We start from the raw sequence: 16,194 nt of genomic DNA on the forward strand, positions 1-16,194 counted from the left end.
ATATATATATATAAATGTATATATGTAATATATATATGTTATACATATATAACATATATATCATATTTTTTCTTTTTTCTTCCTGGTTTACAAAATTGCCTTACCATATGTTCTCATATTACATGTGTTTAATTGGACAGCTCTGTTTAAACCCAGCTATTTGCTATGATACAGTGTGAGTGAATTCTTGATTCTGTCATCTGAAATCAGTTTGCCTTTCTGTCTGTGCTACAAGCTTGACGACTGAATGTTATTGTCTCCATACGTCTTTAGCCTGATGGGATGGAGGTGGCGGAGAGTAAGTGCTGAGATTGAGTCAGATAGGATACAAGCATCTTGGGTACCGCAGTCTAAAATCCTGTTAGATGTCCTCTGTAAGGCTCATTCCTTTCCGTTGGGGAAGTAGCCATACCCTTGGGCTTCTGCTTACTCCCTCAAGTCATCCCAGTATTCTGGAAGAGTACACATTCTGCACAACTTCCATCTCTCTTGAGATCTTACTGTTTTAAAATAGAGGCTTCTATTCTTGAGGCTTTTTTCTATTCTAATAGGATTACCTACCCAATCTTTTAATCTTCTCTTCAAATTGGAGAAATACCAGGATTTTGTTGACTCACCTTGTCTCCGTACACATTTGGAATGTAGGGATGGGGTTGGGTATGGTGCCTCTCGGGCAGTAACGTGGCTTCCCTCTGTACCCCCAGCACTTCCAGGCAGGTCTGGAAATATGTGTGGCTGGGTTTATTTTGGTTGTCACAATGAATGAGATGGTATTAGGTGAAGGGCCAGAGATGTTAAATATCTTACAGTATATGGGACAAAGAATTGTCCCGCTCCAAATGCCCTCTTGAGAAACATTTAGTTAGAACTGGAATAAACTACACAGAATTTTCTTTCCTTGGCACATTAAAATGAGTGGCATAAGATGTTCTCCTTGTATTGTTTAGGGGGTGCTAGTAAATTTCCCATTTATTTCACTTTTAAGTAACAGGAGAGGGATATTCTGTGATTTTGCTTCATAAGCATTAACCTTCAAGCATCACTACCACCACCACCACCGCCACTGCCACTACTACTATCATTACTATAGGGTGCTAGTTACAGTTAGCAGGAATTTCAGAGTATTCTTTAGTTCACAGAGCACTGTATATCTATTTAACAGCTTTTTAACATTTGCCAATATGTTAGAGGAAGATCCATTTCTTTTTTCTTAAACAAAGTAAAAACTTAGCTACTTTAGGGGCTCCTGGGTGGCTCAGTCATTAAGCGTCTGTCTTCGGCTCAGGTCATGATCCCGGGGTCCTGGGATCGAGCCCCGCATCGGTCTCCCTGCTCGGTGGGAAGCCTGCTTCTCCCTCTCCCACTCCCCCTGCTTGTGCTCGCTCTCTCACTGTGTCTCTCTCTGTCAAATAAATAAAATCTTTAAACAAAACAAAACAAAATTTAGCTACTTTACTAAACTTATAAAAAAGAAGTGTTTATGGGGGTGCCTGGGTGGCTCAGTCCGTTAAGTGTCTGACTCTTGATTTCAGCTCAGGTCATGATCTCAGGGTTGTGAGATCAAGCCCCACACGGGCTCTGCGCTCAGCACAGAGTCGGCCTGAGATTCTCTCTCTCTCCCTCTGCCCGTTTCTGCTTTCGCACACGCACACTTTCTCTCTCAATAAATAAATAAAATCTTAAAAACGAAGTGTTTATGGAAGTGAAAACAAAGTTATAAATTTTTATTACTTTGTAACATCATTCTTCTAAGTGAATGTATGCTGAATTAGGTGATGACAACTTTGCTTGGAATTTCTGAAACTTGCCCCTATGGTTAAGTAGATACTGTTAAAGTTCCTTTAAAAAAGTTTTACTTAGATATAGTTATGTCGCAAAGCGCTGGAAGGAAGAGTGATGTTGGAAGGGGGACGTTGCATTGGAACATGTGTATATAAACATATGTGATTATAGTTCCATTAGTAAGCCATGTTCTTTTGCTTTCTTAACCTCAGATGACATACTGTCGGATATCTCACTAGATATTTTCCTAAGCAGTAGGTACTTTCAGTTTACCGAGTCCTATGACAGGAGGGTTGGTGAGGCAAAGCAGTGGTCCTGCTCCTGCTAAGTGATGCCTGTATGGCACCATGGCACTCCCTGCGGATCCCCTGCAGGGAGGGTGGTAGGGCGTGATGGGTAGCACTAGCTTTTATCTGGACCACATGAGGCCTGACCCCTCAGGGAGCTGGAGAATATTCTGTTATTTTGAATAAAAGGCCCTTTTTTGGGAGAAAGAAAAATACTGTGACAGAAGTTATTCCCTACTAGGAAACAAGAAAAACCTATTCTGTAGTTGTTTGGCAAGGGATGTGCATTGTATCAGAAAATAGGACTGTGTTCTAAATATATTTTTAAGAGATAAATATGCCAAAATGGTAACATTTGACATAAAAAGATGTGAAGAGAACAGAACACAGGAACCTGCATTTCTGAGCTGGGGATGATGGGCGTTCTTATTGGGACAAGTACTTCATCTCCTGGTGGCCCGCCCAAGGCTGCATTCAGTGAGGCAGCAAACACAAACCTCTCATTTCAAACTGGATTTCCCTTAAGAAACTCATCTTTGGCTCTCTTTTTACACTCTGGGATTCTGTGAATACAATTCTGATCCTTTTAGAATGTTGTGCGTTTTTTTAATACATAAATTTTGAGGACAATACATGTAAACTCCATGAGGAGCTATACCTCTAGTATCTAGAACAAGCTTGCTGTACTCAAATTACTGAATAAATGAATAGCTGGAGTAAATGATGAATGGAATGGACAGATGAAAAGAATTTGCTTGGGCTTTGGACTCAAAGAAATGTGGACTCTAGTCCCTGTTCCACAACCTCATAGTTGTCTGATCCAGGGGAAGGTATTGAATCTTCCAGGTCTCCGTGTATTGTAAAACCAGGATAACAGTAGTTTCTTTACAAAGATATTATAAATCTACCTATATTATATTATAAAGTAAGTTCCATGAGAGTGGGGACTTAAAAAAATGTGTTGGATGAATGAATGATCTTGAGGTCCTTGCTATCTATAATGTGTTGATATTTGCATCTTTCCAATTGGACTGACAGACCTTTTCGTTTGCCTGCTTTTTATTGCTTCACTGAGGCTTCATTAAGGTTGTTGGCTGCCACATGTCATTAATGTGGCTGTTTCTCTTTCTACTTGCAGCTTGTCTTTCCTAATTTATTTTTTTAAACTGCTTTAGCTAGATTGTTATAAACTAGGTAAGCAGGATTATTAGATAAAGCAGGAGTAGGTAGGCTCTGTGTGAAGGTTTGTGCTTTGAGTAAATTTCATAGTTTTTTTTTTAAAGTTTCATATTTTTAGTAAATAATGTGACATTTAATTTGCTGCTCAGATTTTTTGCTTTCTCTTCAGTTTTAATGTGTTTTGAATAAAGTTGCTGAAAGAGTGACTTTAAAAGTTATAAATGATTATTGCAATATTTTAATACTTGAAAATGGTGCCCAGTAGATTCTAATGAGTACAGATTGATGAACAAATTAGAAATCAAAAGTTCCATAAATCAGCAGCATCTGTACAAATTAGGCCAGCTATTTGCTCAAGAAAAGACATTTTTAATTTAATGTCTCTCAGGAATATTCCCATTTAGTTTTAGATAAAATGTGATTAGCAAGGGAATTAATCAAAATTTCTGACCACAATACTTAAACATCTCTAAGGATAGCAAAGTCATCCATAAACACAGATTTTTTTTTTCTGATTTCACAATTAGAAATTATATAATTGGTTTTTCCATCTGTGTCTTTTCATAAACAGTAAAAAGTAAGTTTGGAGGTAGATTTAAGTTAACAAAGGACTCATAATAAAAGTAAAGAAAAATGAAAAATAAAGACCTCTGTGTGAAGGGCAGAAAGTTTACTTACCTCGGCCAGGTTTCTCCACCGAATCCATAATGCTGATGTCCTTTGCCCATGACGTGAGGAGGTTCACATTTTTGCCTGTGTTCCTCAGGGAGTGAAATGGGCATTATCCCACCATATTCCCTATCAGCACCCCATCGAAGTCTATGTTGTTGGAGCGACTCCCTTAATTCCTGATACCTGTGAAAAAAGACTTTTGAAGATCATTTCAACATGAAATGCTATGGTCAGAATGTTTTTGTCCCCAAAATTCAGATGTTGAAATCGTAATGCCCGATGTGATGGTGTAAGAAAGTGGGGCCTTTACTTAGTGACTAGGTCGAAAGAGTGGAGCCCTCGTGAATGGGACTAATGCTCTTGTAAAAGAGACCCCAGAGAACTTGCTTGCCCCTTCCACTACAGCAAGAAGGTGCCAGCTCTGAACCAGGAGGAAGGCTTTCTCCAGAATGTGACTATGCTGGCATCAGGATCCTGGACTTAAAGCCTCCAGAACTGTGAGAAGGAAATGTTGTTTATAAGAAGCCACCCAGTCTATGCTGTTTTGTTACAGCAGCCTGAACAGACTAAGACGAACAACCAAAGTTCCTATAGCTTCACAATTATTTTTGGATTGCATTTTTAAAACACGGAATTCTCCCTGCTGGGGAGATTATGAGAGATACTGTTGCTCTAGGTGATATTTCATGCCTTCTCACCTGCCGTCTCAGAGATGCGGCCTTCCTGCCCCTATTCACTACCCTAAACTCTGTCCCATTGGAACCAAACTACCCAGAAGACCCCAGAACGTTCCCATGTTCAAAATTGGCTGATGGTAACACAGGAAAGGGAAAGCAAGATGGAGATCACTTAAATGCCAAGCACTATATCGTGCACCTAATATATGGTATTTCACTGAATCTTCATGGGAGCCCTAAGAGGTGAAAGTAATAATGATATGCCCAGATAATGGGGCAGTAGGACACCGGGGGAGCCAACTTGATTTCAAGGGTCAGCAGAATCACAAGCTCACTAAGAATGATCTGTAGACCAAATAAATAAAAACATCTTACGAATACCACACTACCAATTTTCAAATACATGTGGGCATTACATACTTAAATGAAACTTCATTGTAAAGCATTATCAAATTCATAAAAGCTTCTGGTCATTATGGTTTTTTACAATTTCAATCAATGAATCATGACACACATGTGGGAGATAAAAACTGTTGAAAAGGAACAGGAAAACAAAGAGATCCTCATCTTTGAAAAATATTGAGAATCACTGCACTGTAGTATTATAACTACACTGAATCCACAGCAGAGTCAGTACCTTTGGGACAATGCTAAACTATTTAGAGTGGTATTCTTACCACTAAAAGCCTACTTTTTGCCATCAAGGTAATTTAAAACTCTAGACCAGGAAGTCAGTACACAGATATGAAAGGCATCATCAGATTGCTGAAAGAACAAGGTTAAATTCTTGAGGGCCTACAGATTATTATTATTATTATTTTTTACAGTTGTAGTCCATGTGCTGATTTCTTTTAAGCATCTTTATTGAGATACAATTTACATATCATATAATTCATCCATTTAAAGTGTACAATTAGGGCGCCTGGGTGGCTCAGTTGGTTAAGCGACTGCCTTCGGCTCAGGTCATGGTCCCGGAGTCCTGGGATCGAGTCCCACATCGGGCTCCCGGCTCAGCGGGGAGCCTGCTTCTCCCTCTGACCCTCTCCCCTGTCATGCTGTTTCTCTCTCTCTCTCAAATAAATAAATTAAAAAAAAAAAAAATAAAGTGTACAATTAAATGGTTTTTAGTATATTCACAGATATGTACAACCATCATCACAATAATTTTAGAACATTTTCATCACCTAAAAAAGAAACCTTGTACCCTTCAGCCATCATTTCCCACTTTCCCTTCCCCACCCAAGCCCAGAGCAACCACTAATCTACTTTCTATCTGTCTCTCTTTTTTCATATAGCCCTCCCAGTGCATGTGAAGTAGTACCTCTTTGTGGTTTTGATTTGCATTTTCCTAATGACTAGTGATGTTGAGCATCTTTTCACATGCTTATTGGCCATTTGTATATGTTCTTTGGAGAAATGTCTATTATTCAGATCCTTTCCCATTTTTAAATTGGGCTCTCTTTTTATTACTGTGTAAAACTACTAGATACCAGTCCCTTCTCAGATATATGATTTGCAAGTATTTTCTCCTACTTTGTCTCTACATTGTCTTTTCATTTTCTTGATAGTGTCCTTTGAAGCACAAGTTTTTAATTTTGATGAAGTCCAGTTTATCTATTTTCTCTTTTGTTTCTTGTGCTTTTAGGGTCAAGAATATAGTGCTGAATCCAAGATCATGAAGATTTACCTGTATGTTTTCTTTTAATAGTTTTTATAGTTTTAGCTCTTACACATTTAGGTCTTTGATCCATGTTGATTTGTTGTTAATTTCTATACATGGTGTGAGATAAGGATACAACTTCATTCTTTTGCATGTGGATATCCGGTTGTCCCAGCACCATTTGTTGAAAAGAATAGTCTTTCCCCATTGAATGGTCTTGGCTAGAGATTGTTTTTTTTTTTTAAATATAAATTCAATTTAATTAACATATAGTGTTAATAGAGTCTCCCTCTCTGCTTTCATTTTATTTTTCCTTCCCCTTCCCCTATGTTCATTTGTTTTGTTTCTTTTTTTAAAAGATTTTATTTATTTATTTGAGAGAGAGAGAGCATGAGGGGGGGATGGTCAGAGGGAGAAGCAGACTCCCTGCTGAGCAGGGAGTCCTGCAACTCCAGGATAATGACCTGAGCCGAAGGCAGTTGCTTAACCAACTGAGCCACTCAAGCGCCCTCTGTTTTGTTTCCTTAACTCCACATTTGAGTGGAATCATATGATATTTGTCTTTCCCTGACTGACTTATTTTGCTTAGCATAATACCCTCTAGTTCCACCGACGTCGTTGCAAATGGCAAGATTTCATTCTTATTGATGGCTGAGTAATATTCCATTATATATATATATAAATACCACATCTTCTTTATCTGTTTATCTGTCGATGGACATGGAGATTGTCTTTTGATTTTTAAAAATGGAGAGTCAGGTAAAGGAGCAGAAGCCCTTGCTCCTAAGCTTTATCTAGAGCTCCTTTAATAGTGGTTCTCAAAGTGTGGACCGTGGACCAGCAGCATCAGCATCTCTCTTTTTTTTAAAGATTTATTTATTTATTTGAGAGAAAGAGAGCACACAAGTGGAGTGAGGGGCAGAGGGGGAGGGGGAGAGAGAGAGAATCCTCAAGCAGACTCCCTGCTGAGCATGGAGCCTGACACATGGATCAATCCCAGAACCCCGAGATCATGACCTGAGCCAAAATGAAGAGTTGGCTGCTTAACTGACTGAGCCACCCAGGCACCACAATATCAGCATCTCTTAAAACTTACTAGAAATATAAATTCTCAGGCTCTCCCTCAGGGCTAGAAATCAGAATTTCTGGGGGTGGGCCCCAGTAATCTCTTATAATAAGCCCTCTAGATGATTGTTAAATTGTGCTAAAGTTTTAAAAGCATTGCCCCATTCAATAGTTACCTTTCATAGGAATCAGGTCTCATCCCTTACAACTGTACCATTTAGTGGACTGGAGATGTGGAAATTTCATAAATTGGCTGGTAGGCCTTAACCTGATCTTGAAAACTGGTAATTCAGATGACTTTTTCTGCTCTTAACAAGAGAGTGGAGGGCAGGGAGTCGATTTAGTTCACTGTTGTAAACATGCTTTGTAGGAAGTACTCAGTGGAGTCTGTTGAATGAGTGCCTATATGAGTGAATGAGTGAAGCCAAAGAGATGGTTTGTTTCCTGGACTGTAGCCTGTGACATAGGAATGAAAGCTTTTTCCTTAAAAGCAGGCCTCGTAAAACACTTAAGAACATGTGGCAAAAAAATCTGCTTCCTAATTAGCAAGGATTTAATGACTTCCGGTTTTTAGTAATGGCAGTCTAGATTATTTGGAGTATCCTTCCCACTGAAAACAACCAAAAGTGCTGAAAAGGGAGCTTCTGGTTGGTGAATACATGGAGATGTGGGGGAGAGTAGTGCACTCAGAGAGCATGGAAGCACCATGCACCTTTCCATATACCTTGCCCTATGCATCTCTTCCATCTAGCTATTTCTGAGTTACATCCTTTTATAATAAACTGGTAATCTGTCACCAAGAGATGAACAGTACAATATTGTAGAGAACAAAGAACATTGATTCGTCACAGTTTCCATAGCACAGCAAAAAGGACAAGTCACCGTAGATAAGGACTCTGCCACACTCACCGTAGAATCCCCAGGATATAGAATAGTGTCTTGCAAATATATGATGCCTAACAAATATTTATCGACTAGGTAGTTTTCCTTGAGAGCAAGGAAATGTAACTCTTAAAAAGGGAATCAATTACTTTGGATTAACTTTTCTTGGAGAAGTTGAATTCTATTTCTATCTGACCTTATTGATTTACCTGGAGAAGACAGACTTAAAAACAAAAAACAAAAACCCTGAAAAGAAAAAAAGAAAAACATCTTTTTAAAAGCAACTAGTTGTTAACAAGACAGGAAAGAGTTACCAGAGCTCCATAAGAAGAAAATAGGACTCCAGAGAGGTAAACAAGCAAAGGAGACACTTTTGCCCTTAGGGCAGTGCCAATTCTTGCAAATTTTATTTCTGTTTTAAGGAGGTTTCTGGGTGAGGGGTACAGAAATCAGCCAAGTGACAAATCTAAAGGAGACCATCTCCACAATCAGTTGCAAAAGGTTACTCTCTCATATTAAAGATAAGTTAGAAGTAAACCACCTCTCTTGTTGTCTTTTGCTCAAATTTGCATCTGCCCACCATCTGACCTTGGTTTTAAGTGGTCCAGGATAGATAGTATACTGCCAGGCACCTTGCAGGACCAAGATTCCTTTCTGGAGGAAGGACTCTTGGGGGAATCACTATCTAAGATGAGTTCTAAAGAATGAGTAGGACATGTAGGTGGGGGAATAACACGTCAAAAGGCCTAGAGGTCAGAAAAGTGATGGAATTGAAAATTCCTGACAGTGTTGGCTCCAGAACCCTTCTTTGGAAAGGATCTGTTTTGTTTGATAAAATATTTTGTTAGGCCACTTGCTGTAGAGGTTGGGATTCTGCAAGTATGGGTGTTGGTAAGACACGGAGCCACCTAAGACTGATTAAGCTGCCCTGCAGAGGGAAGGATTTGGTTTTTTACTCTTGTGAGAGGAAGATGAGAGGAAAGTAGAGTAAAGGGAGATGAAGAAGGGAGAAGCCAGCAAGGTATTAGGAGGCTGGGGACTGCACTGGGTGAAAAGCCAGTGAGGAGGGGTGCCTGGGTGGCTCAGTCATTAAGCGTCTGCCTTCGGCTCAGGTCATGATCCCAGGGTCCTGGGATCGAGCCCCACATTGAGCTCCCTGCTCGGCGGGAAGCCTGCTTCTCCCTCTCCCGCTCCCCCTGCTTGTGTTCCCTCTCTCGCTGTGTCTCCGTCAAATAAATAAATAAAATCTTTAAAAAAAAAAAAAAAAGAAAAGCCAGTGAGGAACCCCGGTGACAGCTGGGTTCAAGAACTTTTGAGAATACAGAAGTTACGGCTAAGAAGGGGCTTTAAGTTATGTGTTATATGGTGTGATGTGATTCTTCTTTTTGACCCCTAACTAATCAGGAAAGTTTACAAGGCTCACAAATGCTCTGTGTGGATGAGGTCTTTGGAGGAAACTGGAGAATGACTGTGTTTCACATCTGGGTCAAAGTGTTACTGAACAGAAGCAGCAGAAGTGGAACCAAAGGAAACCAAAGTCAGAAAGTCATTAATGACCAACCCCACCCCTATTCTGGGAATGTGGAAAGTTTTGAGGAAGGCTTTGGACTTCCAGAAGGTATGGAATAAAGATTTGAGTGGAACTTATCTAAATCTTAAGGCCTGAGAAAATGGAGTTGAATTTTGGGCCAAATCAGTAGAGATGATATAGAATTCAGGTATTTAAAGCACAGTAGAGAAGAGCTATGGTAGGAGGTGAAGCAAGAGAGGAAAACAAGAACAATAGCCTGTGTTGTTCAATCGTCAATTTAAATAGTTATATTTAAATTAGATGAGTCAATTTCTCAACATCTGACCTCCATATATATTACATTGTCCTAGGAAGATGAGCCAGTAGAAAATGTTAATCATTTGGGTGGGCATCCATCTAAAGCCAATAAGTTGCAGGAAACCATTTAAAATAAAAGGCAAAAGCAAACATAAGTCCTATTTCTCCTTTATTTTAGTGTCTCACATATCCCCTCTTAGCTTGAATACTAACTGCATCTTATAGAAGGAACTAATTAAAATAAATATTGAAGTTTTAGGATTAAATAATTTGAAAGCTTAAATAATACATGTCTCCACAACAAAGAAAATAACAGTAAATTGTTAGTACTGCAAGTTGTGGCCACATAAAATTAAGTGTTTACTTGTTTTTGAGATAGATAGGTTTCCTATGGATGAACAAGCATCTTGCTTTGGAGTCACTGTGGAGTTTTGAGCATTACATTCTACTTGGGCTGAATTTAGCCAGTAATTATTGGAAGGAATGATTAAAGGAAAGCTCAGAACAAACGTATTCTCATTTTTAGTTGGCGGAGAACTTGTAGTAAAAAAAAAAATACTCAAGAATCCTAAAGCAATGGAATGAATCCAGAAACCAAATGGGAACGTTTGATGAAATCTTAAGCAATTCTCAAGGCACTGCCTTAACTGATGTTTATTTGTTTAATGAGCTAGAGAACTTGTTAGAGGTAAGGAGATGTCAACTGAATGGAAAACAGACATCTGTCATGATTTTGAATAGCTGTATCAGCCATTCTTGAATTTTCAATGGAAGGAATACAAAAGACTACCACTTGTTTACTGATATATATATTTTTAGTTTTATTTTATTTTGTTGTGTTAATCACCATACATTACATCATTAGTTTTTGATGTAGTGTTCCATGATTCATTGTTTGCGTATAACACCCAGTGATCCATGCAGAACGTGCCCTTTTTAATACCCATCACCAGGCTAACCCATCCCCCCACCCCCTCCCCTCTAGAACCCTCAGTTTGTTTCTCAGAGTCCATGGATATTTTTAAAGGAGATCAAGTCAGAGTATATATAATAGTGACTACTATAATTGCTCTAAAATACACCAGTGAAGAAAGTAACTGACTCCCCTTTGGCCAGTGGGTAAGCCAGAACCATAATCCTGGTTTTCTTACTGTTTTCAGTGCTTTCTGCTAGCCTAGTGGTTCTCAAAGTAAGCTGAAAAACTTCTAAAAATGAAGATTTCCTAGACCCACCTCAGACCTTGTGAGCCAGAATATCTCCAAGATTGAGCCTGGGAATCTCTATTTTTAGAAAGCTGCTCATGTGGTTCTGATGTGTCCTGTGCATACCAGGGCGGGGAGCTAGACTGCCTATTCTGAAAAGAAAAAAGTATGCTGATGTGAGGAAGTCATTTTGCATTGTTGTTAAAATGGCTGAGTTCAGAACACATGATATTTAAAAAAGGTATCCCCTTAAGTACATCCAAGTTTAGAAAAGTAAACTGTTGAGAGCTAACATATGCTAGGATTCATACCCTTACCATTATGAAGGGTAATCCCTAAAGGCTAGGAGCTTTTTGTCTTGTTTTGCTCTTGAGATACCTTGAGGCTTGAGTTGGGAGCCACAGACCCTGACCTTGCTCTGAAGAAGTAAGCCTCAGCATTGACAGCAGTTCAGAAGAAAAAGAGAACTTCTGTTTCTGTAAGCTGCCAAGCTGCTTTTTAAGAGGGAGTTAAAAGGAGGGGTTGTGAGAATGCATGATCATCCTGGCTTTCCCATTTGGGGACGATGATAGGAAAAAATTCACATGGATTGAAGGGAAAGAAAGTTTTAGTTATTAGGAATCAGGAACATGGTTGTACCTACCTTTTGCTTCAAGTAGTACCTTACTGTAGTTTATAGGTAACTGAACATATGTTGTATTTAATTTTATAATCAGTTAATAAAAAGCAGCATTTTCTTAAAGATGCTTCTCTTAAATTTCATGCCAGTTAAAAGGTTTTGGAACCAATTACTAACCAACCATAGGTTGGTAGGTAGAAGAGGTAAACATTTCAGCGAGAAGCCTTACGAAAGTGCTTTTGAGGGGATAGTGAATTTATTCAGATAGGATAGCCTTAAATCCCTACTCAGATTCTTTTTGGCTAAATATAAAATTTTACCTTGCTTTTGAGCCAGGGACAGTTGCCTATCCCCAAATCATGCACAGTCTGCTAAGGGTTCCCTTTGACTCAAGGAAAGCCCTCCATAATCTGATCCCCTTGGAGCTGAGTAGTAGGACTTCAGGGCTGACAGCCACTTTTGGGAATCAGGTAACAAAAGAGCACATGCAGCAAGGACTGACTCAATAGAATAAGCTGAGTCTTCTTTCTCACAAATATGAAAATATTCCTCTTCATTAAGTGAAAATACCAGTTTACAAAAAATATGTTAAATATGATCTTTAAATTTTAAAAAATGGAGAAGACACATATTGAGATGTTAACGGTGGTGGTTATTCGGGATAAAGGAAGTACAGAGGTTTTCTCCCTTGTGCTTTAATTTCATAGCTTTTCCTTTGTTAGAAAAATGGAAAATTTGCTTTCTTTATGGATGTCCATGATTTCTAAATTATTTATAAGGAACGTGTGTTAGTTTTATCATTAGGAAAAAAAAGTCGCCTTCTTTTTTCATATAAAAAGCATGTTTACAAACTAGACTAGATCCATGGACGTCTGATCAAGATGGTGAAAGCCTCGATGGAAGAAAGAGTAAAGTCTATAGAGAACCAGTGTTTAGTCTGGCAAAGAGAATTCTTACAGAGCCAAAGGATCTTCAAACTTTTGAAGGGCTGCTGTCATGGAGATGATAGATTATTCTTATTTTGCAAAGCTTTGGAGAGAAGAACTAGGATCAGCAGGTAGAAATTAGGAGGAGGAAAAAATGTTCTCAGTAAAAAGAATTACCTAACAATCAGTAGCATTCAAAATTGGGATGGATTGTCTTTGTGGTAGTGACATTCCATTTTGGAAGTGTAAACTGAGGCTGAGTGGCTTTCTTTGTGATTTCTTAAAGAAGGAATTCTTAAATGAGAGATTTGACCAATTGAAATTATAAACAAAACAAAACAAAACAACCACACAGGCTATTTTTTCACTGTCCAAGTGTTTTGAGATTTTCTTTTGCCTCAAAATGATTGAAGTAAAAACAGAAAGCTGGCACTAAGTTCTTGGAAAATTACTTATTTGTACCCATTACTTCATATGTAAAATGGGGATAATAATAGTACTTATAGGGTTGTTGTGAGGATTAAAAGAACTGCTACATTCAAAGCATTTGGTTCAGTGCCCACTCACAGTAATTACTTGGTATACGTTAGGTGCAGTTTTAATAATAATTTGTAATTAATGTGTTACAGGAAATTCAGTAAAGCAAAAATTTAGATAGCAATCATGAACAACAGATTCTGGGAGTGTTTTTGAACAGATGGTGTTAGGGGATGTTAGGGAACCACTACACTACTCCTTATAAAATAAAAAGTTTGATTAAACAGATTAATTTTCAAATGAAGGAAGTGATCATTCTGGAGTTCCAGAATGTAGTGGATGAAATTGAGGTCTGCCTTGTAAAAAGACACACCAACTTACTTTTGATCAAGTTCCTAATGGATGTGGAGACTTTACAGTTAATTGTCATGTTATGCCATCCCTATGATGTGAAAACAGAAGAGCCCCCTAACTGAATGTTTTTTTCTCACATATATCACATATAAAAATAAACTAATGTATTAAAGCCCTTTTTAATTATTTACGTTCTCTAGTTTTTGTCTTACCTGTCCTCTGAGGCAGTTGGACGAACAGTTGTTTGTAGCGGAGTGTGCAGTTCGTTAGAGTAGAAGGTGTTGGACAGTATGTGAGCTCCTTCAAGCTCTCTGCAACAATAGGGCCTGCCACGAATTACCTCCATGTTTCTTGACTAAGATGGCACAGACTGGAAGAGAAGAGGAGGGCACACTCCGTTCAGCAGTCAGCTTGATTTGGTTGCTATCACAATGACCCTCCCTCAGGGAAGGCAGGGAACATACTTTATACTGCTGAATTGTTCAAGTCACCACTGCATAGAAATCACTTCACCAACAGGCCCTCTGTGGACCCTCGGATGATCACATCAGTAATAAATAGCAACTTAAATTCTATGGAAATGAATTTCAACGGAAACAAATCCACAAGTGGAAGATGTTCCTTAGTATAATCTAAACACTGTGTGGATGACATGACATGTAGGTCCATATCCATAAAAGGCCACTACTGTATGGACATCAACTGAAATGATATTTTTGCCTCAAAATTTACCATAACTATTTAAGAAAGCTCAGCTGATCCCCCACTCCCTCCCCACCCCATAATATTTCCAAAAAGTAGGCAGAATCATCCAAAAGAATCAGCAGCTGTGCTTCTAAAGGTTTCAGGGATCCGGAATGAGAGAAACCCTTTGCAGAGTGGAGAAGCAGGGGCGCAGCACGAGCAGGACGCCAAAGGGGTGAGAATCCCACCCTCTCCCTCAGACTTGGAGGGGGAAGCCAAGGAGGCACCCTGGCTGGGACCGCGTGGCTCCCTGGCCATCAGCGTCCTGCCAAGCAGTGTGACTCGGGGGTTCGGACGCACCTGGGACATCCGCCTGGGAGCGGCTCTGGACCGCGTCTCCCCTTCCCCAGAGCTGGTGGGCCTCTGCGGGGCGTGGAATCCCGCTGTCATCCGCACCTGCGGGCCCGGGGAGCTTGCGGGCTGGGGGCAGGTGCGGGTGGGAGAGAGAGAGGGACCGCGGACAGGCCAGGGGTGGGGTTGAGGGTGCCTGTGACGGCAACCGTGACCGTGGCACTAGGTAATGCATTCTTGCGGGGCAGCGGGCGGCTCTTAGAGGTTTCGCAGGCTCGCTCCGCGACCCGTAGGAATGGGAAGTGGGACGTGAAGCGTGGAGGGAGGGCTAGACATCCAGTGTAGAGGTGAAAGGAACTCTTCTGGCGACCCAGGCCCCCGGCCCCGCCCCCACGCCTCGCCCCGCTCTGCCCCCAGGCGTCCTCTGGTGGCGGCTTCATGTTCTTCTTTGTGGGCTGCCTGTTCTAGGCTTTTCCCCTGGCCGAGGCGTTCGCTCGTGTGGACCGGGCAGAGGATGGGCACAGGGCTAGGATTGAGGGCCAGAGGACACCCTGGTGAGGCGGGAGCGACGAACCCATGTTCCCCCTCCACCTCCCCTTGCGGGAATGGAGAAGAGTGCCGCCACATCCAGGGTGGCTTTTCAGGACTCTGCACGCGCAGCCCGCGGGATTGCGCCCTGTGAGAACCTCAGCTCTTCCTCCGCTGGGTGGGTGCGGACGTGGGGAACGGGCAGGTTGGCCTGCGGATGCCCTATGCAGTTCCCAAGGATCTAGCCCCACCTTGATGACCTCAGTTACCCGCACCCCTGCCCTTGCCTTCCCCAGCCCCCCGAAACCAAATGTGAACCACGTTTCTGCACTTAAAGAGCCACGAGTTTCTCTGATGACTGAGAACTGGGCTCCCCAGAGGGATGGGGGCGTGGGAAGCTTAGGTTTCGGGAGAGGCTAGAACCAAGCCTGCAGGAACACAGAAGGATGTGGGGGTAAGAGTGATCATCACCTCTGAGAAGGGAGGTGTGACAGTGTCCTCGTTCTCTGCCTTTTTTTTTTTTTACAACTTTTTAATCAGCCGACCAGTGGTTATCATTTTATGCTGTGCCTTCTAGGTTAATGTTAGCTGATGTGAGGGAAAGAAGGGTACATTGGAGTAGGCAAGGTAGTCATTTTGTATTCTTGGTCAACTTTTTAGTCCCGGCACCTCTTCCACAACTCCACTTGCAAGAGTAAATACTGCTGGAGATAGAGTTGTGAATTAGGTGGTTTGCCTATGCCTTTTACTCCTTTAAACATCTTCCCCCCCCCCCCAAAAAACTTCTCATGGAAGTCCATCCTAACCTTTTTTTAAATTTTGTTTTGTCCTTTTGCTGCTCTAGGGTTTTCAGGATTTCCCTTTAAATTCCTTCCCATTAAATTTCCTGTCAGCTCAGCCTATTTCCTGTGCCCAGCCTTCCATTAATTTCCATATTCCACCTTTCTCTTGTGCTTGACCTTTGTCCCATTTCCTTATGGCTTGATTCTTCCTGGGAGGTAATAATTGAACATAATAGATT

The 16,194-nt window shown here is 40.6% G+C and overlaps 1 protein-coding gene and 1 long non-coding RNA gene across 4 annotated transcripts in view; one reads left to right on the forward strand and one right to left on the reverse strand.

Annotated features, from left to right (window-relative positions):
• SPMIP4 (sperm microtubule inner protein 4) overlaps positions 1–14,111 on the reverse strand; it is a 37,008-nt gene extending 22,897 nt beyond the window's left edge. Inside the window, exons 1-2 of the mRNA XM_078059382.1 lie at positions 13,823–14,111; positions 3,927–4,103 (exon numbers count right to left, since the gene is read on the reverse strand). Coding sequence (XP_077915508.1) covers positions 3,927–4,103; positions 13,823–13,956 — 311 coding nt within the window. The 5' untranslated portion in view covers positions 13,957–14,111. The remainder of the gene's footprint in view (positions 1–3,926; positions 4,104–13,822) is intronic.
• The window catches only part of LOC118538920 (uncharacterized), a 55,205-nt gene that overhangs the window by 34,422 nt on the left and 4,589 nt on the right, over positions 1–16,194 (forward strand). Inside the window, exons 3-4 of one of the 3 annotated variants that reach the window (XR_004918842.2) lie at positions 6,243–6,286; positions 9,609–9,822. The exons of the other annotated variants lie outside the window; for them this stretch is intronic. This is a non-coding gene — a long non-coding RNA (uncharacterized LOC118538920). The remainder of the gene's footprint in view (positions 1–6,242; positions 6,287–9,608; positions 9,823–16,194) is intronic. 3 annotated transcript variants of the gene reach the window in all.

The sequence above is a fragment of the Halichoerus grypus genome, chromosome 12, assembly GCF_964656455.1.
Source record: "Halichoerus grypus chromosome 12, mHalGry1.hap1.1, whole genome shotgun sequence".
NCBI lineage: Eukaryota > Metazoa > Chordata > Mammalia > Carnivora > Phocidae > Halichoerus > Halichoerus grypus.